This window comes from Zonotrichia leucophrys, chromosome 10 (genome assembly GCF_028769735.1).
Source record: "Zonotrichia leucophrys gambelii isolate GWCS_2022_RI chromosome 10, RI_Zleu_2.0, whole genome shotgun sequence".
NCBI classification, from domain to species: domain Eukaryota; kingdom Metazoa; phylum Chordata; class Aves; order Passeriformes; family Passerellidae; genus Zonotrichia; species Zonotrichia leucophrys.
The window spans coordinates 8,971,825-8,997,382 of record NC_088180.1 but is presented as its reverse complement, the minus strand read 5'-3'; the positions used below and the strand labels follow the sequence as shown (position 1 = coordinate 8,997,382).

At 38.9% G+C, this 25,558-nt stretch overlaps 1 protein-coding gene and 1 long non-coding RNA gene across 4 annotated transcripts in view; one reads left to right on the top strand and one right to left on the bottom strand.

Annotated features, from left to right (window-relative positions):
- Window positions 1-10,461, bottom strand: part of LOC135452036 (uncharacterized) — a 104,160-nt gene extending 93,699 nt beyond the window's left edge. The window contains exon 1 of one of the 2 annotated variants that reach the window (XR_010441524.1): window positions 10,384-10,461. This is a non-coding gene — a long non-coding RNA (uncharacterized LOC135452036). Of the gene's footprint in view, window positions 1-10,239; window positions 10,290-10,383 lie in introns of those variants that run through there. The other variant, XR_010441523.1, reaches the window with a different exon arrangement.
- Window positions 10,462-12,683: 2,222 nt separating this feature from the next.
- DMXL2 (Dmx like 2) overlaps window positions 12,684-25,558 on the top strand; it is a 47,565-nt gene continuing 34,690 nt past the window's right edge. For both annotated transcript variants that reach the window (XM_064722211.1, XM_064722210.1), the window contains exons 1-7: window positions 12,684-12,839; window positions 20,726-20,851; window positions 22,567-22,638; window positions 23,315-23,393; window positions 24,054-24,210; window positions 24,584-24,650; window positions 25,369-25,547. In XM_064722211.1, coding sequence (XP_064578281.1) covers window positions 12,753-12,839; window positions 20,726-20,851; window positions 22,567-22,638; window positions 23,315-23,393; window positions 24,054-24,210; window positions 24,584-24,650; window positions 25,369-25,547 — 767 coding nt within the window. In that variant the 5' untranslated portion in view covers window positions 12,684-12,752. The remainder of the gene's footprint in view (window positions 12,840-20,725; window positions 20,852-22,566; window positions 22,639-23,314; window positions 23,394-24,053; window positions 24,211-24,583; window positions 24,651-25,368; window positions 25,548-25,558) is intronic.

Sequence of the window (25,558 nt, the reverse complement as noted above, 5' to 3'; positions counted from 1 at the left end):
TAAACTTTTTAATGCGTATTAGTCCATGACCAAATAAAACCACTGGGTGTCACTAATGCTCTACAAAAAATGCAGCATGTTATTGAATTTCCCACGTATTTTTTCCTGGAATTACTGCCACATGCTTTGGCAATCCCCGAGCCTTCATAAAATACCCACATATTTAGGGCCAGCATTAAATTTAAGCAGATGACTAAGTGGGAGTACAGACTCTCAGGAGGTCTGTGTTTTCCTGAGAATCAATATTATCTCTGCCTCAACTCTGACTGAAAAGGATTCAATTCAGCAAGCAACAAAATCCTGCCACAGAACAACAATACATGAAAGCAACTGTTTCTAGGCAGTCATTCTGAGAACAGAACAACCTAATTAATTGGTGTCAAATAGAACAACAAAGCCAATGTGCTCCTAGGGTAAAAATCAAGAGATCCTTTGTTATAATTTTTTATCAACTGATACTAAAATCCAGCACTGACAAGAACTACTCATTGTGCTTTGTATTTCTGTAGGGTTGATCTGTAAATGAGGTTTAGAGGTGAGGTTCTATAAAGCAGTTCTTTTTTTTTTTGCTGCCAGTAAATTAACTTTCCACTAGCAAAGCTCTATTTTAGTCTGAATAAAGCAAATTAATTAAAAGGATTTCCTTTCATCAGGTTTAGGAAAGGGCTTTTTCAAGTGTCAGGTTGTCAGCTGTCTAATCACTTGACAAATGATAAATCACTCAGGACAAAAAAAAAAAAAAACGACCCTATAAAATTGTTTCCACTATAAAAAAGGATAAAGTTTCAGCCAGAGTAGAATTGTATTTAACATTCAGTTTTCCAAGTGCAATACTAAATAGTTCCTTTTATTCTGAATTGGAAGGATCAGCTGTGAAAACATCACTTCAAATATAAAACTACTGAGATCAGGTTTATTATAGTGGTTTAAGCACTTCCTTTTCTCATTAGTAATTCTGATTTTTATTCTCTTTGATCTTTTTCAGTCTGAAAAAAGTAGAGCATCACCCATTTCCTTGATTCTTGAAAATTGATTATTATTTTGAATGAATCAATTGTTTACTTATTTTTCACAATCATTGTAATGATACATTAAGCATAAGAAATAAAAAGAATGTTATGCTCACAACAATGCACCTCAGTGTAGTTTTATGTCATCACCAGCAGCTCCATTTGTCCCATACATCATTCCAAAGTAGTCCCATCCACATGAAAGCTACATGCTGACTGACAGGAGACAGAATGTTTCATTCCCTTTCCTCTCCTATTCTGTGATTTCATTTTAACAGCTGATGGTAGACATGCAACATGGTAGGGTCAGAGCAACACAAATGTAAAGTGTGGGTACACCAACCATTTCTGAATGTTACTGCTTCCCCTGCCACTGGAACGTCCAGCACAAGTCCCTCACTCCAAGAAACCTTGCAACACGACACAAACAGCAGCAATCTGGTCAAAATAAAGCACAGATAAGTTAACAAAGTTATCCTGCAATTTTGTCCATACTTATGTTTTTCATTAGCCATTATGGTATGTTGGCTATGTTTCCACCAAAGAGGAAGAGATACCTATGTATGTATAAAGAAAACAGAGATAGATATTTGAATGGCATTTCTAGGAGATGGGGAATGATCCCAAAGTGATGTAAGCAGAGCTAAATCAAATACAACAAAGTGGTACCACTGCACATCCACTAAAGTCCCAAAATTCACTGTGGTACAGGTTCTTTCCAAATACACTTTTCTTCATTAGTGTATGAAAGATGATCCTCTGGGATCAGAAAAAAGGCTTCAAAACTGAAGGCTCTCTGGCATCAGTCCATTCCAAAAGAGCAAAAAAATCACATACTTCTGGAAAGAAAGAGAGCTAAAAGCCTGACTTGTACTAATAGAGAAAGCTGAAGATCTTGTCTCCCTCTTGAAATAATAAGTTTTCAACATAGGAAGCCCTATTAATAAACAGTGATTCTGACTATTTAAGTTGTAAGACCCTTGTATATTCTATGGGTATTGTACTCTTTCCCTCTTATGGATGGGAGGGGAGAGGGTTTGCAGCCATCTATGTCCCTAGATATTTCCTTTAACTTAAAAAAGCTTATAAAATATCACAAAGGCTTCTGCTGTGTCTCTCTAGACATCCATTCTGTCAGTATAAATCCTTCCTGAAACAATGTTATGTGAGGCTGTCTCTGAAGATGCTTAGTCATTTTTCCAACAAAGCTACCAAAGCATTCCTTGGAAAATTATTCTGATCTATTTTGCAAGATTACTACTTACTAATTATTAGCAAGGACAGGCAGATAATTTTGGGACACTAACATAGAAATCGAAGAATAAATGTTTGAGAACAGAATAACTGAGAATTAAGCTCACAAAAAGGCTGGTTTGTGGGTGTTTTGGCTAGCACAAATTGCCAGAATACCACCTTGCACATCTTGTTCCCCCTAAGAGTTAATAGAGGAAAAGAATCCAGCATTTTTCCAGCCTCCACCCCTTCCTTTTGATTCTTCTGGTAGATATTCCATTCCTAGGCTAATCTTCCTGCTGTTTGTTCAGTTATGGAGAGGAGAGGATTTAATGAAAGTTAAATTCTCCTTTGATCAGTTACCGTAATAACAAGATAAAGAAAAATTTAGTGATTTTTTTTTTTTTTTGGAGACACGTTATGTATTTGAAATCAAAAACATAAGGTCTGCTGAACCCTGAGATGGAAATACAAGGGAAAAGAATTTTCAATTATATCTCACTGAGCAAAGTAACCAGTCTAAAAAGCTTCATGAGGTATTTCCTATGTCCAGCCTCACATCTGGTGAGACCAGTGGTGGTTTCTACCACTGACTGGACCAATGAGTCAGAGGCTCCTCTGTTGCCATGACAAATATTTTACCAAATGAATCACAGAACTTACTCACAGCTAACGCCATCTGGCACAGCTCTGAAACTCTGGTGGTTGTACTACCCTGTGGATACAACCCTTGCTAAATACAGTACCAAAGACTTTTTCCCTTCCCTCTACATCCAGGTAGCAACTGAAGAAATTTCTGAGCTATGAAAAAGCAATGTTCCAAACACCTGCATATTTTTGCTGCTTTTAGCAATAAATGCACTGTCCTTGCAAATTAAAAAGAAAAATAAAAATAAAAAGCACCAAAACCTAACAAATTATTCACACTGTCTGCACTGGCTCGTCATTTTTTCTCCCACTCCCATCTGTTCAGTTTCACTCAGCTGGAAACAAGAGAAAAAGCCAACAACATTCAGCCACTCTCTTCCTTGGGAGCTGGAGCAGTCAAGAGACAGGAGTTTTAAAATGGACTCCTATTGCAGATATGTTTTTTAAGTGCATTGACAAATTACACATACATTGGAAATATGTCTTTTACTACCAAAAAAATTACAAATTGTATTGCCAGGTGAACAGGCCTGTAAAACGACCAACAAAAATGCATATAACATCATAATTCCCTTAGGCCTTTGGGTTCTATAATGCAAAAGATATAAACCCATAAGCATCTTCCATGAATTTAAAAAAAATATTAGAGTTCATTTTAGTCACTGCAGTTGGAAGTGGAAAGTATTCCTGGTGCTTTTTGAGCATCAGATCCCAGGTTTCCTAAGTTACCCACTTTTGGGGGTGGGAGGAAATCACATTTCAAACAGTTCAGCATCTAGTATTCAAAAAAAAAAAATAATTAGTATTTCACATTTCTTTGAGGTTTTGAATTCCTACTCAATAGTTGTTCTGGTTTATTTCTCAATAAAATGTTTCCATTTTCTTCAGAAGAGAGATTCCACTCAACAGCCAAGTCTGTAAATTTACCTTCTTGCATTAGTACAACTGCACAGATGGAGAATTTACACTGGTGCTAGAGGTCTAAGCACCCAAGCATCAAATTAAGCTGTACAAACCATAATAAATAGACTGCAAAGTAGATGATTTATATCTACTGCCTTTCTTGGGGATGGCAAGACCAAACAATCCAATCATTTGTAGTGCTGATCCAACTCCCCTAGGCATCTCTCCTTTTCGACATTATATGCATTTATTTAGTACCAAGACATAATGGAAATAATTAATCTTTGTGTTGGAATCAGGCCCAGTACCAGAACCAAATGGAAACCACTTTGCTGCTTTTGAGCTTGTGAGCATTACTTTGACACATAGCAGGCCAAATCCAAGGTTTACCTAATCCACTGCTTTCAGGAACAGAAGTTGGACCATGGTGGTTTTTTACCAGTAAAAAACTGTTGGAACAGACAGAAGTTCATCCTGGGTGTCTCCTGCTCCATGGATCCCCAGAAAGAACAGGCAGAAGGTCAGATGTACCAACTATTCTTTTCATTGCCAGCAAAATAAGTGAAAGCTGATGACTTCAAAACAGATTAATGAGACACAAAGAAATGTTAGGATAGAGAAAAATCAGAGAGCATTTGAAAATCAGAATATAATTCTTACAGATATCACACACTGTGCATGAGATCTTTTAGCAGAGTTCAGTAGCCCAGCACAGCTGGTGCCCAAACAGCTCTTTACAATAGCATCTGACACCCTCTACAAACAGACCACACCACAGACTTACTTGGGTTGCACAGCCAGTACTCAAAATGTTTTAAATAGGTTATTTGGCCAAGAATAATGGCAAACACCCATCACTAACAAACACAACAGTACTTGTAATTACCCTATTTGATCTGCTTAACGCTAAAGATGAAAATATAGACTGATAACAATGACTACAAGGTTATTCTGAAATGACCCCTTGTGGTTACCTCATCAATAAGATATAAAAAATACTCTATGATCCACATAACAAAGTGCTTGTCCTGCTGCCTTAATTACTGCAATTATGCATTTGCTGGAATTGAGGAAAAAATTTAAAAAACCAATGTTGATGAGATATAGAAAAAAGTATTATTTACTTAGCAGCAGTTCCTTCACCTAAATTTGCAATTTCCATGGAATATCAAAGTACTGTGAATAAAGACACAACCTGAATGCAGAGATAATAAACATCCAGAGAAAAAAACAAAAGAAAGTTTTCCCACAAGTTTTAACATTAGCAAAATGATACCATTTTCTGCTTCTCTTAATGTAGCAAATCTTTGTGAACAGATGGTAGCAGATCTGTGTGATGCAGTGGGCAGCATTTCCATATCACGCTGCTGGCAAATATCACCACCATTTAACTCATTTATTCCTGTGCACACCCTCACAACACATGGGCCACATTGCTACCTGGCAGAGGTGCTCAGCACCTACCACTTGAGAGTAGTTAGTGCTCATAGTTAGTGCTCAGGTCTGGCTTCTCCCTGTATCGTACGTGATGAACAGTAAGCTTTTTCATCACTCCTTCAACAACCACAAAATTAACACTGCCCTTTGCTTTTCAGGCAAAGCAGATAACCCAAATTCAGCCAGATTAGGTTAAACAAAAAACCATGAGGTCAAAAAAACCAGCTGGTCTATGCTTTAGGCTGGTGAAACAAGAGGAGCCCCTCCTGTAAGATGAGGTGTGACATGAGGAGTGCAGTGAATAAAGCCTGTCCATGGCTGCCACCTCCTTAGTCCCCTTCATACTGCCCTGCCACGGCCCTTGTGACATCAACCTTCTCTTTGGCAGCATCACTTCCACTAACTGCAGGTACTGACATCCATTCCTCCCCTGAGCCAGACTTGCACCACAGTTTTACCAACAGTGGGGGCCTAAGCAAACTCTCTTCTTTATGCTGTCCAGAACTTCCTCAATATATACAAGGGATTCAGCACTTGTTTAAATTGAGTTAGGGAATCTGGAGCTTAGGGAGACACAAAAGGGGAAAAGGGAAAGCAATGGGAGGGTGGGACATGAATCAGGAAAGCACAACAAAATCTCAAGGAAATATACATAGATTTAAAAAAAAACCTGTACTCTTCCCAGCAATCAATTCACTGGCAAAATTATTTGCTTATTTAGGCTCAGATTTCACCCTTTATTTTGCCCTAAGGTATATGACTGGATAGCAGAGAGCACTTGCAGTGTATTTGTTGCAGAACATAATTAACCACAGCCAGCATTACATTCACTTCTCATATCCTGTGTGCAGCTGTAGGATGAAGAAAATGTCTTCCACAAGCACACATCTTTATTACAATCTCAGCATTGTCTGCAAGAGCAGAACACACAGTTCACATCCCAAAACAACCCCAGAGATTCTCAGTACTATATAATATGAGGAGTCACACAAATTTCTTTTACATGTACTGCAGCATCCTGCAGATCAGTTTGATCCAATGTGTTGACACAGGAACCAACAATCCTCAACTGCACTGAGAAGCTCCAGTTAGAAAACTCTACAGACCTCTCACATTCTCTGGAGCGAAGTTACATAGAACTTAGTTGTTGCACATATAATCCTCTTCAGAAAATATTTATTGTCAACAGTTACTTGCTTTTCATTATTTATTACAAGTAATACAAATCCCAAATAATTCAGTCACCAGTTTGAAACTATGAAGCCGATAGAGCTTTGCATATCACCTGTCAAACTTACTGCTACCTCTGAGAAACCTTACATGATTCATTATTTTTAAAACTGAATACATAGATAGCACTTTGTTCTCAAGCTATCCTCCATAGATGCCATTTTTAGAATACAGCATATACCTTAAATATTAATGCTCTTTACGTACTATTGCAAGAAATTTTCAAAGGCTTTTCTATGGACACAAATTATGAGCAGGTGTTAAAAAGATCAGCTGCAAGGCAGTCAAATTGCAGTGGGGGGTGTATGGAATTTAAAAAATATTTTTAATTTTCCATTTTCCAGAAGACACTGTATTTTCAACTTTTTACTCTGATTGGGAGGTGGAAGATGTGGAGGAGAATATCAGACTTTCATACAGTTATTATTAACTATGTGGTCGGGTTATATCCCCAGTCAATTTAGTCAATTAGCCATAAGAAACTCCCTCAACATCTCAAAATAAATTTCCATACTAAGAAAAGCTGAGGAGATGCCTCAGAGTTATGATAGTGAGATGGAATATTGATAACTACTTCACTTCAAGTGATTCATATCTGTCCTGACAGACTGCCTGGAAATGCATAAAGCAAATAAAATACTTGTGGTCTCCAAATTACCCACAGCAAACACATTCACATCGCCCAAGCCACAGCCCATAGAGATAAATTGCACTGCTGAGCTCAGCACAAGAAAATGCCATTGAGTTAATTAGCAATTGTTCAGCTTGAGAGTTTGTGCAAGAGACAGGAATACTTAAGAGTTAATGATTAGAGCCTCAAAACACCAAACTAAATCCAACAACCGGCACACAGTGCTTCAGTTACACCTGTGACGTGTTCACAGGGGGCAAATTCAGTCTTATTCTGCACACTTCTTTTTGTAATGCATTCCCTGCACAGACAGGAAAACGGTGAGATGTTCCAGGGGGCACTTTGGAAGACCTAGCTAAGTACTCAACACGAAAGCCTCCAGTGAGCATCCAAAGAACACAACAAATAAACAGTGTGGATACTTTTTCCACTCTCCTTCCTTACCAAATGCAAACATATCTTTAAAGACAGCATTTATTGGGTTTTATTATTGCAAACAGAAGAACATAATAAGAGGCTCACAGTGACTTTCAGCAGCTAAATGCACATGATTGCACATGTTATTTGCATCATCAGTTCAAAGGAAACAAAACTGACAGCTATAATGTTACAAGCTTGGTTGGTTTTACTCCAATTAAAAAACCCATACCACAATCTTCACAACCATGGGTAACATTACAACAGCCTTAAGGTAGTTAAGGTCTTACCAAAAGTGACTATTGAAAATGTTGGATTAGGATGCATTCAGGTACCTGCAGAAAATGTTAGACAAAAAGCCCACAGCATGCAAACATGCAGATCTGCATGTTGTGTCAAAAACAGCCTATATAGGTGCCAGGAAAACTCAAGAACAGTCCATATGGAAAGCTAAAAGAAAATAGCAGAGGAGAAAAATTCCACCCTTACAGATTCCTAATAACACTTATAAAGTAAGAAGGCATCCATAACAGGGCACCTTGAAGTTGAAGAATCGCCCAGTACAAGAGCTACCAAAAAAACAACACAAATCTGAACTCATAACAAGCTTTTCATATGTCAGCCCAAAATATTTTGGCTAAAGTTTCTCACAAGGGGTTTTAAATACAAGCCTTTTCAGCAGCATTATTCCTGTGATGCTTGTAAAACTGCTGGTGTTGAAGACCTGACTGTGCTTGAAAACAGTCATTAGAAATTTATAACTGGAATAATCTTTTGGGGTCCACCAGTTCCTGGATGGGAATTTGCTCTGTAAATTCATGCAACACCTTTCATTACCTCCTTAAGGACAGAAACATCTGCCTCTGAAATGAAGAATTGAAATCCTGAGTAGAATATGACTCAGAATGCATCTGGGATGTGTTTTTTTGTTCCCCAATGAAAGGGCCAGGGAAAATTCCCAAAACATCTTTTATATATACATAGTGCCATAAGAAAACTCAGTCTGAATGCTTGTTTATGTATTAGCAAAGTTATTAGTGTGTAATTGACAATAAAATGTGTCATTCTATTAAGTCATCTTTTAAGAGTGGAGGCTAAAGTACATGCTGCATGAGCTAATGCACTTGAATGAATTACATGCGGTCATTTGTGACTTCATTGGAGGGATTCTGTTTTCCAGTTGTTTGGAAGTCATATTGAAAGGCAGGATACACAAATGAACAGAACTGAAAGGGAGCAGAGCACAACTATTCTACTTAAAGAAAAATATTTACATTGAAATAACAGTGCCTCCTACTATATATTAGGATCCCAATGCTCTGAAAATTATTCTGACCACATTTGTTCAATAAAAGGTTCATTAAATATCTCTATAGGACACATATTTAACAGCAAGCACATGAATAAATTCAGTCAACAAAACTAGTTAACACTTAATTCTGTCAATAAAATCCAGTCATACCATATAGCACTCTTAGAAGTAATTTATGCTTACTCCATCTCTATTTTCGTAACATCTAAGAAGTTACAACTGAAAAACTGCCAAATAACTCAATCCTATTTTTTTTTTCTTTACAATTGTATTTGTGGGTGTTAGTGGAAATTTGTAGACAAGAAGGTTTCAGAGAGGGAAATATGTGCAAACTATGCACTGCCAAAAGTGCTCAACATTTAGATACCCCTAGGGGAGCAAGACTATCTGTTACCATGAACTTTAACAAAAAGAACAAGCAAAAGCTGTGTTGTAGCAAGGTCTTTTCAGAGTACAGTAGAAATGACCACCCCTCTCAGGTGAATGAATGCCTTTAAGGCTTTGTAGAGAAACACACAGAGAATGAACAACAGAAATAAACAACAGTTTACATATTAAGATCATTCTGGACACAATCTTGTTCAAACAGTAATAACAAAGGTAGAGAAAAAGAACACATTGCAGCTCAAAAATTAATAGCAGAGAACGGATGTCACAACTTATAGATTTAAGTACAGGATTTTCACCAGGCTAACACCTGAATTTGTGTTCTAGAGAAAAACCGACAAGTAGCTATTAAAGAGAGAAAAATACACTTTGTTCAAGTGTACCCAGTGAAGATTTGAGATAACTATTAAGAATCATGAGGAAAATATTCACAGAATCATAAAAATATAGTGCTCAGAGTCTCTCTTTCTTGTGGAATGGTAAAGGCTTTCAGAACCACAAACCCAACTAAGTGGCTGAAACAGGGGATGTTCTTCAAATTTCAAGATACCAAGGCAGCACCTTTGCAATAAAAGGCAGTCTCACATACACATTTATCTGGCATAATGCCTCTTACAAGTGTTTTTTTTTTTTCTCTAAGCTGATCTCACTGTCAAACCTTTTGGAATTTCTGCTTTTCCATTAAACATTCCACCTTTTGCCAAAAGCAAAACATTTCTCCTAGCTTTTAGCCCTAAGCAAAACTAGAAAAGTTCATTAGATTTCTTTTTTTTTACATAATGATGGCTTCTATATAGAAACATATTTACTTCTGATTACTTAGCTAAGTGAAAATTCTGCTCCCTATTGCAAATGGGAGCAGTTATTTCTCCATAGCACCTATGTAGTTTAGAGTTTGCTCTCCAAATTTGGATCCCTTTCCTCTGCCTCCCTCTCTCTGGAAGCAGCAGAAAAGATGACTGAAGTCTCAGCCTTGGAATACCTCTAGACCTGGAGAAGCAAAAGGCAAAGCTGTACAGTCACCCACATACCTGATGCAGACAGCCTCGAGAGGCCACCCAGCTCCCCCTGCCAGACCAAGCCAGGAACAAAGCACTCCCAGCATTCCTAACACCTGCTTAAAACACCACCTAAAGCAGCTCCAGCTGTACCTTATTAGCATGAATTAAACAGACCTGCTGATTGCATGCAGCTGACACTGTCCTGAGGGGCTGGAAGCTCTCTTCTCACAAAGTCAAGCCAAAATAGGGAATTCCTGGGCAAACAGACTCCAGCAGAAGGACTGCAGGAACTTTGTTTAGAGCTAAAAAGAAAGTAAAGTCATAGAATAAAGCAACAAGAATAAAGCAACAACAATTAAAGGGGAAATTAAAAGATTGAAGGCCCCTTACATATCTTTACTCTTATTTTACATTTTATATATGCATGTATATATATATATATATATATATATATATATATCTGTACATGGAAGAGAGTGTTTCATGGTCTCAGGTATAGAAATCACAGTCACAAAGACAAAAAATTACTTTAATCTAAGGTATTTAAGTCTCTAATAAAGAAGAATGTTTTCAGGTGGGTAAAAAAATCTGTCAGCAAAACACAGGTGAAAATATTTGCTTTCAGGAAGAATGTGGAGGCCTTATCTGCAGAGACTTGCAGATTGACTCTTGCTCAAAGTTCTGTGCACAGAAGTAGCCACATTTCCTCAGCCACAAGAGCTGCAGTCAGTCTTACTCTCATCAGGAAAACTGAACTGAAAACCAAAAGTCTGCCTCATCATGTCTGTACCTAGCAAGACTGAACCAATCATGCAGGTACTCAGCTTCCTCTGAAGACTTCAGAGGAAGCCACCACAACCAGGAAAACCCTTTCCTTTAGATCACGCTGTTCATTACAGCTGCCAATCCAAAAGCCAGCTGCCCTTTTCAGGCATTAGCTGGATTTCATTGTGCTCATTAAAACAAACAAACATCTTAACCAAAAAAAAAAGCCTCACCAAGGACTTTTTGCCTTTTTGCCTTTAAGTCCTGTTGCAGGAATTGAAAAAAAAATCTCACTCATAATAAAAATCAGTTGTAAATTACATATCTTATGTAGAAGAGCCTTCAGTTGGAAAACTTATGGAATAGTGAGATGAAGAACACGAACATTAGACAGCGTTTTCACATTTAACCAGGTCAACTGAAGATCTAAATGGTTTTTTTTTTCCTTTTTTCCTTTCACCTCAGCTAGAGACACTGGCCTTTTTAAAGGGATTGGCTCTAACAAGCATGGAAGTAGACAAAATCTGTAGTGTTTTCATAAGAATGTTTTTTCCATCCCAATGTATCTTGACTTTGTGTTTATTTACCTCTACACTTTGAGCAGCATTTCATTTATGCAGTAGGGGACGTACACTTTTAAAAAGCAGTACAAGTAAGATGAATCTTGTAGTCTTGACTCAGGCAATACTGCCATAGACTTTAAAGGAGTGGGAGCTTTGCAGCTTCAATTATTAACGACAGAGAGACTACTCTATTGACCTAGGACTGAAAAACAGAGACTTTTCCTTATCTCATTACACAAAACACACAGAGTATTTTTATTCTCTCAGTCAGAGTTTAGAATCCCTTCCAAGATGTTTCCAGGATCCAGTTTTCTCTACACCTCTGAGACGGAGAAGGACAGTCATACCTAAAGGCATACTCGTTTCCAAGAGTGTTTGGCGGTTATTACAAATAAAGCAGCAAAAGCCTGGCCGTGTTTTCTGTGAGGTGCACGAAATTCAAATGAACACCTCAACCCAAGTCCCCTCACTGCGGGAAGGTCCGGGCCCCTCTGCGGACAGCGCTGGAACGACGCTGGTGCATTCCCGAGAGCATCCCAAGCTCTCTGGGAAATGACCAAACGAGAGGATTCTCTAAGGAAACCAACCAATCCACCGTCAGAAGCACTATATATATACACAGATGTGTGTGTGTATGTGTGTGTACATCTAACTACCGAGCGGCAGCCGTGCGAGCCGTGCGGCAGCGCGCCCGCACCTGCCGGGCGGAGGACACGGCTTGCCCTGGGCGCCCCGCCCGCCGTGCTCCCGGGACACGCCTCCCGCCGCCCCGCGCCGGAGCATCGCCGCCGTCGCGGCAGCCGTGCTGCCATGCCTGCCGCCCGAGAGGCGAGTGGGGCCCGCTCACCTCCCGGCGCCGCCGCGTCCATGCCCGCTCCCCGCTCCGGGCCGGCCCTCCCTCCTCACGGCACCGACTCCTGCCCACCCCTTCGCCGGCCTCGCGCGCGCCCTTCACAACCTCCTCCTCTCCCCCCCCAGCCCAGCCCAGCCCAGCCCTGCTCCGCCCGCGGGCACGCGCACAGCCGGGCCCGCCCCCCGCGCGCGCAGAGGGCGGTGCCCGCGCGCGCGCGCCTCACCTGATCCGAGCGCTGCCCGGCGCGTGCGCCGCCGCGCGCGCCCCCCTCCCGCTCCCCCCTGCCGGCCCTCGCGCGCGCGCCCGCGGAGCCATCCGGGTCCCGGCGGCGCGGCGGGGCCGGGGCCGGGGCCGGGGCCGCGATGCATCTGCACCAGGTGCTGACCGGCGCCGTGAACCCCGGCGACAACGGCTACTCCGTGGGCAGCGTAGAGGACACCCCCTTTACGGTAACGGGCGCCGCGGCCGGCCTGGGCACGGCGGGCGCAGGCCCGGGGACAGCGGAGGGAGGGGAGCCTGGCGGGCGGGGGGCGCTGCGGGACCGGCGGGTCTGGGGGCGGCCGGGGATCGCCTGGCAGCGCCCCGTGGTCTGTATCAGCCGGGGAAACCCTCCGGTGGGTGTGCTTGGATTTCGCGGGGCGATGTCTGTCTTAATTTTTTATAATATATTTTTGTGTATGTTTATGTCTCATCTGCAAAGCGCACACAGTCAGTTGCACCGGGGCTCTGACGAAGCCTGCCCGCTACTGATGAGCGTCTGCCTTCCATTACTGAGCCTTAACACACAAATTAAAAAATTAAAACAAATTTGTCAAATGCTCCTCTCAAACTGGAAAAGAAACAGGAAAAGATGATAAAGAGACACACTAAGTGAATTTCAAGAGCCCCGTAGTTTATAAAACAATGTTTCTCATTCACAGGCTATTTTTGTTTATTGTCAATTTCTAATGTCAATTTCACTCCATTAGGTTACGTGTATGCTTTGATTTTAGTGAGTGATCAGTTTCTGCAGTGTTTTCCTGCTGCCATCTAATCAGTATCTTATTCTTTAGGTATCACTTGTCTTACTGCATTTTATATTAAGATTATCCCAGGTACAAACCAGTTCCAAGCAAAATGATGCAGAACATCCTTTCTAGTGTAAGATAAATGTCAGCAGAGTCGTGAAACATTTAAAGCTTGCAGTGAATTATCACCAATGTCTTATTTCAGTAATGAATGCTAGAGACTCTTAAGAAATAAAAGGTGCCATGTTTGTCTTTATTTTCCTCATTCTGCTGCTATGCAGCCATACTGCTATTAAAGGGACCTCTTTTACTTTTGATTTTTATATAAGAAGTCATTTACTCATATTCACATTCTAATGTGTTTCTTTTTGCTATGACAATTTGAAAAGTCAATCAAATAGTATTATGCAACATAACTTTATGCCCATTCTTGTCATAGCTTTGATAACATCAGTAATGAATAATAATGTATATTGTGGTTTATACAAGAATTTTCCAAGAGCAAGGGTAGCATCTTCCAAAACGATGCAGGATTGCTTGGTAGGATTTAAATTATGGAACTACATATAACAGACCACACTGTTTTTCTGGCTGCTGTATTCCTATTCTTTTGTAATACAGCAAACAAGGAGCTAAAGAGATAAATATGTTTTAATAAATGTATCTTCTGGACTTCCATAGCTGTAACTTTCTTCTTTGCTTTTTCTTCATTCTCTGTATTCATGGTATTATTTCCTGTTCTTTTAGGCCTTGATCCTAGAGTAAACTGTGCAGTTAAAAACTGCCTGCAAACAGTTTGAGGTCTTATATCCAGATTTTTAGGAAATTGGTTACCTGTGTGACTTATTAGAATCATAATCTACCATTGACTGCAGGCAGTTCATTAGTGCCTAACCTCCAATTCTGTCAGTCAACATCACCTGTCTGGACAGAGCTTTGTGCCCCCAAACCACTGAGCTGTTTGGAGCCAGGGCTTCAGCTCAGATCCTGAGGCAGGTCTTGCAGTTCAGGTGACAGAGCCTGGCTCTGCAGACCTGCTCTGAAGCCCCAGCACCTGTCAGGCACTGGCTCACAGCACCAGCAGGGCAGGGAGAGGGCAGGAGGGCAAGGGAGATGTGCACAGCACGCTGTGGGCACCCATAGGTGTCTGTGGGAATCCACAGGGCTGTGGCACAGGCGCTGCTGTTTGTGTGCACATGTGCCCACTCACGTTTTGGTTGGTGTTGGGGCGTTGAGAATGCGTGAGAACGGTTCAAAATTGCTACAACTGATTCATCGCAGGCACTTGAAAATACAGCTTTTTTGTGTGCAGAAATGATTCACTGCTGTTAAAAATATTCTGCTTAACAGCAGAATAATGGCTTGGGTATGTATATATATGTACCCACTAGTTAATAGGTTTGGAACTATTTCCCTTTTTTCTTGAGGAGGAGTAGAAGAAACTTCCTCTTAAGATGAATGTACTTTAGATGTCCAGGTCCAGCAATCTTAGGATTCCGAGAAAAGAAACACATTTTCTTCTAACCTGATTAGGGACATTGCAATTCTCAGGTTCTTCATTCTTCCCTTCTTCTGTGGTTTGTCCTTGGCTTGTTTACATGACTCCTTGCTGGGGATAAAGGTAAGCTTTTAATTTCCAAGTCAGTGTAGCTAGAGGTAAGATGATAACACAGTCTGCCTCAAAAGTTAAAGTCATCTAGTTATTCTGAGAATAAGACAGGGAAATAAATAATTTTTCACTATTTTTCTCTCTGCCTGCTAAAACAAGTATTAGCAGCTGCGTAAAACCATAGAGATCCAAAGAAATAGAGACAGCTGTCTGTAGGTTGGCTACAAAGGTTTTGTCAGTGCTTATTCTGGAATGTGCAGGGTCCTTTCCTCCCTCAGCTCCCACATCTGCCTGCAGCAATCCTGACACACATCCAGCCTTTCCCAAGGAAGGGCTGAGGCCCAGAGATGTGTGGTGCCTGCTGCATGGTCTGGTAGAGCGGGTGATACGCAGGAAAAAACTGTTGGAAGGGTGATTAGAAGCAAAATAGCTCCATAATGCTGTCTTGTACCAGACAGTCTCCTCAGCCTCCTTCGTCTGAGCTCTGGAAAGACTCTGCTTAAGCAAAGAGTCAAAGTACTGAGTGACAGAAGTTCTGGGAGTAATTCTGTGCACTTTTCACCTTGCTGTTAGTTCATGTTCTCATTTTAGCAAATATTGCTAACTGTGTTCCACAAGTGAGTTTACAAAAGGTTGAGCTTTAAGCAGAGGGCCTTACAGCACAGACCCTGCCCTGACAGAAGAGGTATTTGTACCTCACAGTCTAACTGGTAGCTAATAAGCTTTTAAAGGTAGTAAAATGCATTTTTCAAACCACAGCTGATTTCGTTTAGCTTTTGTTCTGAAAGAGCTGGTTAAGCAGCTACAACAGAATGGAACTGTTTCTAAGGTTAGTCTGGGTTTAAAAATGAATAGATAAAAATAGCTATGTCATTTACCTAGAGGCTGGATTCTGTAAGTATAAAAATTTCAAGAGTCAGACAAGCAGGAAATAATATTTACTTTTGCACTGATTGCGCAAAATACAAAACCATAAACATTGTTAATGAAAAATCAGAAGGTCAGATTTTAGGGATATCTAAGAATTTTACTGATAAAAGTGAGATAAAATTCATTTATTATTTCTCATTTTTGAAAAGGACAAGCTTCTTAATGTATTTCATTCCTGTGCTGACAGTTGGCCTGGAGCTGCGTGGGGTGAATTCCAGAAGCTATTGCAGATGAGTTTCCCACACCCCTGTAAATTTGTTTACCTTGTTGAAACCAGCAAAACCTTCATTCACACACATGTCCACAAGATACAGCAATTGAAAATAGGTTTGCTCTGCTGTGTTGGGTTCTCCTACGTTTTCACTACTTCATCCTACTTATTTGCAAATCCCTCTCATTTATTACTATTTACATATATCTATATGTTGGGCACTGTTTTTATGTAAACTGGATTAGAGATGCTTAATATCTGAATCCTTACTAAGTTTTCTTATCTCTGTATTTTTAAACATGTTGTAAAGTATTTAATCATGAATTTGTCTGAAATGTCAATTTAGGAAAGCCTGTTTCACAGGCCATGGGCTAGTAGTAAGTTAGGAGTTGTTTCTCAGTTATTTTGCTAGTTTGCATTAAGTGTATGTAATTCTAGAAGTACTTGGAAGGAGGAGGGGGAGGAAGTGCAAGTGATGTCCATTGATGAGAGCTTGGAAACAGTTCAGGATTCAGGTGTCTTCATTGCTAAGTGGAAGGTGGAGGAATTTCTGCCAGAAACGTAAAAATGAGTGTTGTTTTACTAGAGGAGTCCTTTAAGCCCTGTACAGACTTTCGGATTTCAATAGATGTTTTAATTCATGTAATTTTAGATGTTTATGAATTTCAGTTTTTTAATAGCACCGATTCTTTTTCTTCCACATCATTTACCATCTTGAAATACCTCTGCATCCCTGATAGTACACACAGGAGCTTGAGGACCTGTGTTTTATTATGCTTATGCCAAATTTGTGAAGAGTTGCAGGTTATAGAAAGAGATTTTTTTGGCTTTTTTTATACAGAGAGAAGTATTTGTATAAGGAAAAACCAAGATGAGACTGTGAAGGAGTAATTGTTTCCCTGTCTCTTAGTTCCAGAAGCAAACTGGAAAACATGAGCAGCTGAAAAAGACAGAAGCATGTGCTGCTTTCATATTATCTGAAAACTGAGGATATAGCATAAACTGTTAGACTAGGACACAATGTCCTACTTCTGTGTGGTGCTCCTGCATTCAATTAAAGTTTTGTAATTGTTCATTTCAGTGGTCCCAGATCTTGACAGATAGAGCAAACATTGGCAAACTACAGCTTATTAATTGCTTATGGATCCTGCAAGTCATCCTTGCATTCTGGCAGTTTTGCAACTCCATTTAATTTTCTCCTTGAAGTTATCAGTGACATTAGAAATGGAGGTTGGCAGATACTCCATGTGGGTGGTTCTTACTGCACTTGTTTTGTTCAGTCACTGCTCATAATTCTGTTTATTTAAGAGCTCTGTGCTGCTCTCATCCATTACTGTATCTCAGTGCTGTATTTTTCATCTTTCCTGTCTGTATGGCTTACCAATTTTCCATTCCTTTTATCAGGCTAGGCAGATTGTCAGTCTGTTACCACCAATATTGTGGCCTCTGTTTCTCTGGCAGGAGAGACCTGTGGTGGCACAAATGACCTCATGAAGATGTTGTCAGCTGAATCCTTAAGGAACTACTGATGTTAAATATTGTGACACTTCCCTGTTCTTTGTCACTGTGGGGTGTTTCTGCTGCATTACCAGCTTAAGGACAAAAGAAAAGAGGATTTAACAGAAAAGTGTTCTCTTAAAGTATAAACATGTTAATATAATGAAGACATTATAAAAGCAATCAAATGAAAAACTTGCATTTAGGCATATAACATGAAATACGAAAATGTCTTTCAATCATAAAACTATATGGACCTTTTTCAAATGTGTGTTCTAATGACTTTACTTCATAAAATTATTTTAAGATTTCATATACTTTCAAGAAAGAAGGCACATTCTTACAACAAATATCTACACTCAGAAAATGACCCCAGAACCACGAGATAGCAGCACTTGCTCTGACAGCCTAGAGCTGAAGGCTGGTGTGCTGCTGCTGGGAAGGGGCTCTGCCTGCCCCCTAAGCAAGGGGTCCCCACCGCTGGCACAGGGCACTCAGGCTGCTGAGTCACTTGTTGGTGCAGCAGCAAACACAGGCAAAGAGTAGGATGCCTACAAGTGACAGTAGATTTCACAAAGGAAAGAGATCTCTCTGTCTTGATGAATAAGAACCACCTTTTCACTTACCTGTGTAAAAATATGCTAAATAGTTCATAATTAGCTGAAAAGTTAATGCTTTGTTGGTGGAAGAAGTGCAGGTAGGGGACAGAAGAGATGAAAAACTAAAATGTTTGAGGAGAAAGACACTAAATTCTTTTGCTTCACAGAATAAACAGACATAGCCAAGGATAAATTATTTTCTGTTTCATGCATTATGAGCTGTGCAAACACATACAAATGGGCATGTTTAAGAACACTAAGCATAAGGAAATTAAAGTTGATAAGCCTTTTACTTTTACAATTTGACACACACATACATGTCTCTTGCTAATAAAAATGCAACTAATGATAAGTTATGTATAATGTAGCTTGAAATTTGCAACTCAAGTTATGAATACCAACAGTGAATTGGGGATTTGAAAGGTTTAAGTCCTTGTTTTAAGTGGATCAACACCTCTTTTTATTTAGATAATTTAAGTCACATCTTTTAGTAGGTTTGTACTGGTAGTTATGGAGAAGACTGTTGAAAAGAAGATGACTCAATTCCTTTCTGTTTCAATGCTCACCCTTTGAAGTTTAAGTAGGAGAATAAATTTCTTGTGAATATTTGAATTCTGAATAAATTGTTGGAACAAGAGGATGTGCTTTTATTTTCCTGTCTACTTCTGGGCATTCACATCTTGCTCTTAATCTTCTTCCTTCATACTAAGGAGCCCATACTGTTTCATCCAGTATTCAACACTGCTGGTGAAGCTTGTTTTGTAAAGAATATAGTATAAAAATAGGAAAGCAATGAAACAAAAGGACTTTCTGTTCAATGCCAGAACTTATTTCAGAATCTCATCTTTCTTTCTCTTACATTCTGGAAATAATCCTATTCAATTTTAATAATAACTTACTCCCTTCCAGACTGAGTCTAATAATCACATAGCCTAGTCATCAAGGAGCTGGGATATTCTGTTACACAGATAATCTCTCTCCAACAACCTTTTAGCAATGCTGCTTACAGTGTGAATCACTCCAGTATCAGTTCCTCAGAGCTTCCCAGAACAGCAGTGTGGGTTATTATGTCTCACACAACACTGTGTCGTTCTATTTTTGTGAGGTGACCTTGGAAATCTTTTAGACAATCTGTCTTATCTGCAATTTTCATTTTTGTGTGTGCAGTTGTGTGCTGTATTAATTTCTGGGGACTGAGTTTCTGCCTTGCTGCTTGCATTGCTGTTCCTTTCTGTTCCATGCAGTGACGTACTTTCACTAAATTAAACTCTTTTTTTCAGCCTGTCTCACTTGTTGCTCCTTCCCAGAAGAATTAGAAGTAAACATAGAAAGTCGTGAGACCCAAACTGTCCATTCTGATTCCACTGGTGGTCTTGCACCCTCATCTTAGTGCAGCCACTGAGGGGCACTGGTGGTAAATCAGTACAAATACAACTTTCATACATTTACAATAAAGTAGCCTTTCCACTGAATGATCTCAAAGTAGAGGGCAAGGGCTGACTCAGTATTTTGGAAATGATTGTGAAAAATCCAGTGGACAAGTTAAAGTGACAAGTAATTTTGTACCATCTGGAATTCACTGTGGAGGACTCGCACTCTCTGCTTAACTCAGGTGTTATAAATTTCTGCCTACTGTATTGGAATCAGTGGAAAACTTGCTTTAAGGAAAGAAACTTCCAGCTTTAACTGGCTACTGTAAAAGGCTTAGTGGGTATTGATCCTAGGGAGAGATTTCTGTGCCTGAAGGTGGGAGCTCAGTGGGACAGATAATCTGGAGTGATTAAACTTTTTAGACCAGGTGAAAGGTTGGCAGACAGGTATATATTTATCCTGCCAATAAAAAGTGCTGCAGGCTGTCGCTGTTCTGTAGCTACAACGTAAACAAATTCTTTGGAGTATAGAGTGTATTGCACAACAGTATATCCAAAAGAAATCTTTGTTGTTTTACAGTCTTATAGTAATATGACTTCTTAAAACTCAGAAAAGCCCAGCAATTACATTGTTATAGAAAAGAATCCCTTAACATACTTGATTTAAAAAAATAATAAAGAAGGAAGGTGGGGGTACAAGACACACCTATTGAAGAAAGGTACATGCAAATTCATTAAGAAATGCTCCTGGCTTGACTGCCTTGCTCTAAGTGTCAACAAGAATTGGAGGGGAGAAAAAGATCTACTAAAACTTAAAACAATCAAAAAATAAATAGAGAGCTGAAGTTCTTGATTTAAATTTGGGATTTGAGTTGGGGTTTTTTTTACTCTTTTCTGTTTGCTTTCATTTAAACCCTGATAGAGTTATGGTCTCCCTTGCTACTTTGTTTTTCCTTGTTGCTCATTGAATTAGTGAGGAGCAAACCCGCTACATTGTAACTTCCTGTTTAACTGGGATGTTCACAGCTTCCAAAAACATCAGTCCTGTAGCAAGTGTACAGTTAGCTTTTAAAATAAATATTTAATTTTATTTCTTTTGAAAATTGTTTCAGGCATATGGCTCTGGTTGTGACATTGTTATTCTGGCAAATGACTTTGAATGTGTGCAGATTATTCCCGGTGCTAAACATGGAAACATCCAGGTCAGTTGTGTGGAGTGCTCCCAGCGACAAGGCAGGGTAAGGATTTCAATAAATCTGTATAGAAGTTTTAAAATTTGAGAACTCTAAATTAAATAATTAAACAGCAACATAATACATTAAGGGAATGAAAGAGTTAATTTCCCAACAAAGATCATGATTTATTGATCTGGGACTTTCTGAGTAACACCTCTTGTGTTAGTCTTATTCTTTCAATTTATTAGTAATTCGGGGGAGGGAGGAGGGTAGAGGAAGGAGGAGACATGTTGGAGCAAAGGTTTTATTCCGTTTCTGGGACCTGCAATCAGAGGTGTGACAAAATGTGAACAGATGCATTAGTTACATACAATATTAGAACTGGGATGGTACTGAAATGATGGTTACTGGCTCCATTTTGTGTGCTTCCATCTAACAAAAGAAGAAATGGATAAATCATTTATCTATACATACATATACACATATGTGTGTGTGTCCTGCAAAGTCATGAATTTGAAATACATTTAGAAAGGCTTCAGCATGTTTAGTGTGTTTAGAAGTGCTACACTATGAGCTGTCATAACTGCGTGGCCCCTTGATTTGCTTAGTGGTTTCATTCTAAATCCCTAAACAATGCTAGAGAGACAGGTTAGAAAGAGGAAGGAAAAAAATTTTCTAGGAGTTCCGGTAGAGCACTGAGCAAATTTTGTTTGTCAGTTGTCACTGCTGACTAGAATTAAAAATTGGTACCAGTACTGAGGGAGCCCTAGTTAGGATTTGGGCAGATTTAGTTGGCAGAGCCCTTGAACGTCAGCAGCACAGTCCCTGTAAGAGTGGGAGAGAGATCCCAGCTTCAGAGATGGTCTCTACAAGACCACCACAAACCCCTGGGTGGTTCTGCATTCAGGACTCTGAACTCACAGTCTGTTCTTTACTTTGGGACTGATCTGTTGTTGCAACCTTCTCTCCCCCTCCCCCTAAGGAAGAAATAAGATTTCGTAATTAATGCCGTGAAACTTTTGCATCATTTCCGTTCTGAGGAAACCAGATCCTGGATGGGAAGGACTTCAACACTTTTTCTTTAAAAAGCTTCTAAAGAAGAAAGAGAAGTTTTAAAGATAGCTAGAAGTATTTAAAGGATATGATTATTAGAAACAGGCCCAGATAAATACCTAAGGAATACTATTTTGTGTTTAGAGATTTCTGTGAAATAAGCGAATGAAAGAAACTGAAGGGTTCAATGGCATATGTACTTCAGTTTTTCTATTTACCATTTATATCCTCTCAAAATGTATTTGAATGCTAAAAATAGAGTTGCATTTCTTTCCACTTTTTGTAACTATTATTTAGTGATACAAAATGGAATCTAGGGATACAGACACTAATAATTAATGCATTAGTTAGCTGTGAAGTACACAGAACACGAGCAGAAGCAGTGAAGGCATCAACTTTCTCTTGTGCATTAAGAGTAGTTGCTCTAGAAGATTGTGACTGTGTTTGTGCCACTGAAAGAGATGTCTGCCGTGTTTAGAGTTAAAATGTGAAAGGTGGGTTTATTCAAGAGTGTTTTCCTCAATTGCCTTAAGAAAATATACCCATAACACAGTTAATTACATTTGTACTAATTTCACTTTTCAAGTGAAATTTCAACCCTGGCACATAGAAGAGGTACTGGAAATTCTTTAGCTAATTTGGAATACCAAGGAGCACTTACTCCACTTGCCTCCTAACCTTACATTTTGAGTCTTCAACTTTTTTTTTTTCTTTCCTTTCCCCAGATTGCTGCATCATATGGAAACGCTGTTTGCATTTTTGAGCCACTTGGTATAAATTCTCATAAAAGAAATTGTGTAAGTGTGTATTTCATTATTTTAATTCTGTTAAGGCTCTTAGAAGAGGCAAAAGTCTGTCTGCCAGTTATTTTTATTATATTATGTTGGCACACAACAGAAAAATGGATAAACAGTTTCCACCAATCATAGTACAACTGGATGGGTGGACTCTTCCAGTGAATGAACTGTGGACTGCACTTCTCCTAAGTTCCCAACCTTTTGTTCTTGAGTCTCATACTAGAATGACAAACTGGTATTTCTTATTTGGGAGGTTATGAGAGGTGCAGGACAGACATACAGCACAGACTTGTTTAGTGCACCCAGACTTACTTTAACAGCACAGCTATGGCCAAGCACTCGAGCACTGAGGATGTTCTCAAGCAGGTTTCACAATCTTTTTGGTATCTGTACTGCCATCCCTTATGTTCCTCTAAATCTATGGTCACAGTAGTTCAAAAGTAATCTACAGAAGTATTTGTATGTGGGACAAGTCCAGATCTGGTTTGCAGGGCACCCTGGGATGCACTTACTTTTTACAAAACAATTTAAAAACATATTAAAACTAGATTTAGCAATCTGCCATTTAATACTTTTGCAGCAGGCTTAGTAGCAATTTCATATAGAAAGAAATACCAATATCTTTATTTTTTGCTGTTGATGTGAGACTTAATCCTTGACTGTTTTTACACTACAGCAGCTGAAGTGTCAGTGGCTAAAAACTGGGCAATTCTTCCTCAGTTCTATGACTTACAACCTGGCCTGGGATCCTCAAGGTAATGCATCATTTGTGAAATATTTGGTCAACATTTGTAGTTAGAATGACTTGAACACAAAATATTGTTAATATAATAAAATGAGAGCTTGAATATGCAGATTTTAAATTACCTCTTCTCAGGCAGTGTTGCATAAAATGTGAGGCTACAGTTAACATTTGTTAAGATGCTCTGCCAAGTGTTTGCCTCTCTTATGTAAGATTTTGGTTTGGGAATCACAGTGCTAAGTCGTTAACTGACTTAAATTGTCACTAATAATCATTTAAATGAAATTTTAGCACAATTGAAGTGAACAATGTACCTAGACACAAATCTTTATAAGATGTCTTTGTATTTATTTGCAATATGAATAGCTATTAAGCATCTGCAACATTTATTGGTAAATACAATTCTATGACTCAAAGTTCTCCTTTTAACAATGCAAAAAGAGGAACTAAATAAATAGCCTTGGTATTTTTTCTTGTAAGATACTATAAATTCAAAATGTTTTAATAAAACCAGCTGGGTGAGATGATGGGATACCTTATCATATTTAAAATGGACTAAAGTTTAGCATTCAACCTATTCTGGATAATTCACAACAAAATGTGATGAGAGGCTTAATCTTTCAACATACCTTCATCATCCTGTTTCCATAGCTTTGGTATCACTCCCTTTCAGGTAACAGGTTATTGACAGCAACAGACTTTTTGCAATTGTGGGCCCCTCCATCTGATGACATTCTAGAGGAAGATGAAGAAGATGATGGCAGCAGTCAGATCAAGGATGATAAAGTTCTCCCAGTTCTAAATGACTGGAAATGTGTCTGGCAGTGCAAGTGAGATAATTTTTGTTTTAAGACAAATTTCAATGCTACCTCACCTATATTTTAAAATGTACTTTTAAATGCCCTAAAATTCAAACAATATAAGTTATTTCAAATAAAAAATCCTCACCCCTATTGAATCTAACCTAGCTTGCTGTATTTAAACCAATTTTTTGAGCTGTCTTTTCAACAAAGTATGAAAATACTTTTATGCTCCTACTATTCTAAAAGTATGCTTAAAGAAACAACTATAAAATACTTAATCTAATTTTACTTAATTTAATATTAAATTTAAATAATTACAGTAACACTGAATCAACTGAATACCCATGGAATAATATTTTAGAATAATAGACCTTACTTAACTTGCTCTTTTGTTCTGTAGGACTGCAACATCAGTACATTTGATGTCATGGTCTCCTGATGGTGAATATTTTGCAACAGCTGGGAAGGTAAGGACAAAAAAGAATAATTGAGTTTGTGCAGTATTTTTCATTTGTCTGACAAAAGTAATATGTATAGACCTGAACCATACATTCTATTGTAATCTTAGCAAAGGTAAATTATGATCTCGTGTAATGCTGTATTTTGTGTAATTCCATGGATTTTAGCAACAAGAAATTGGATTTATCTATGTACTCCTACTGAATACATGAGTAAATGACAGTGATACAGACTTTTATGTATGTATGTGTTATTTTTTTTTTTAATTTTTTTAGATGTAGTATACTTAGATGAATTTTCAGATATACATAAACAATCTTTACTACTTATGTTGAAAGTAATGAGATCATTATGATCTGGTATAATATGCACATATCTGGATAAATTAAAGAAGGTTTTTATTTAGTGAATTCTGGGTTCAGTTATCAATTCTATTTCAGTTTGCAATACTTTTTGTCAAATCATTATTCAAGCTAAGTTTTCAATTAATAATTCTCTTTAATGTCACCCTCTCCTTTGAATGATTCCTTTTGGTTTACAAGTCTCAATAGGTAAGCACTTTTTACTGGCACCTACTGTTAGTTGAACAGCGAGATGAATTTTAGTTCTGAGCCAAATTTTCATGAACAATACCAGAACAGCAGTTGCTTTTTGCTTGCAATTTCCTTTTTGTTACATTTTTAATTATAGCTACCTAAACCCCTGGCTTTTTTTTGGTTTACCTAGGATGACTGCCTCCTGAAGGTGTGGTATCCTATGACTGGTTGGAAGTCATCTCTCCTGCCCCAAGAGAATGAAGAAAAGAAAAAAGGCTCAGAGGATGTGCAGTTTTCCTTTGTTTATTTGGCGCATCCCCGAGCAGTGACAGGATTTTCCTGGCGGAACATCAGCAAGTACATGCCCAGGTTTGAAAGCT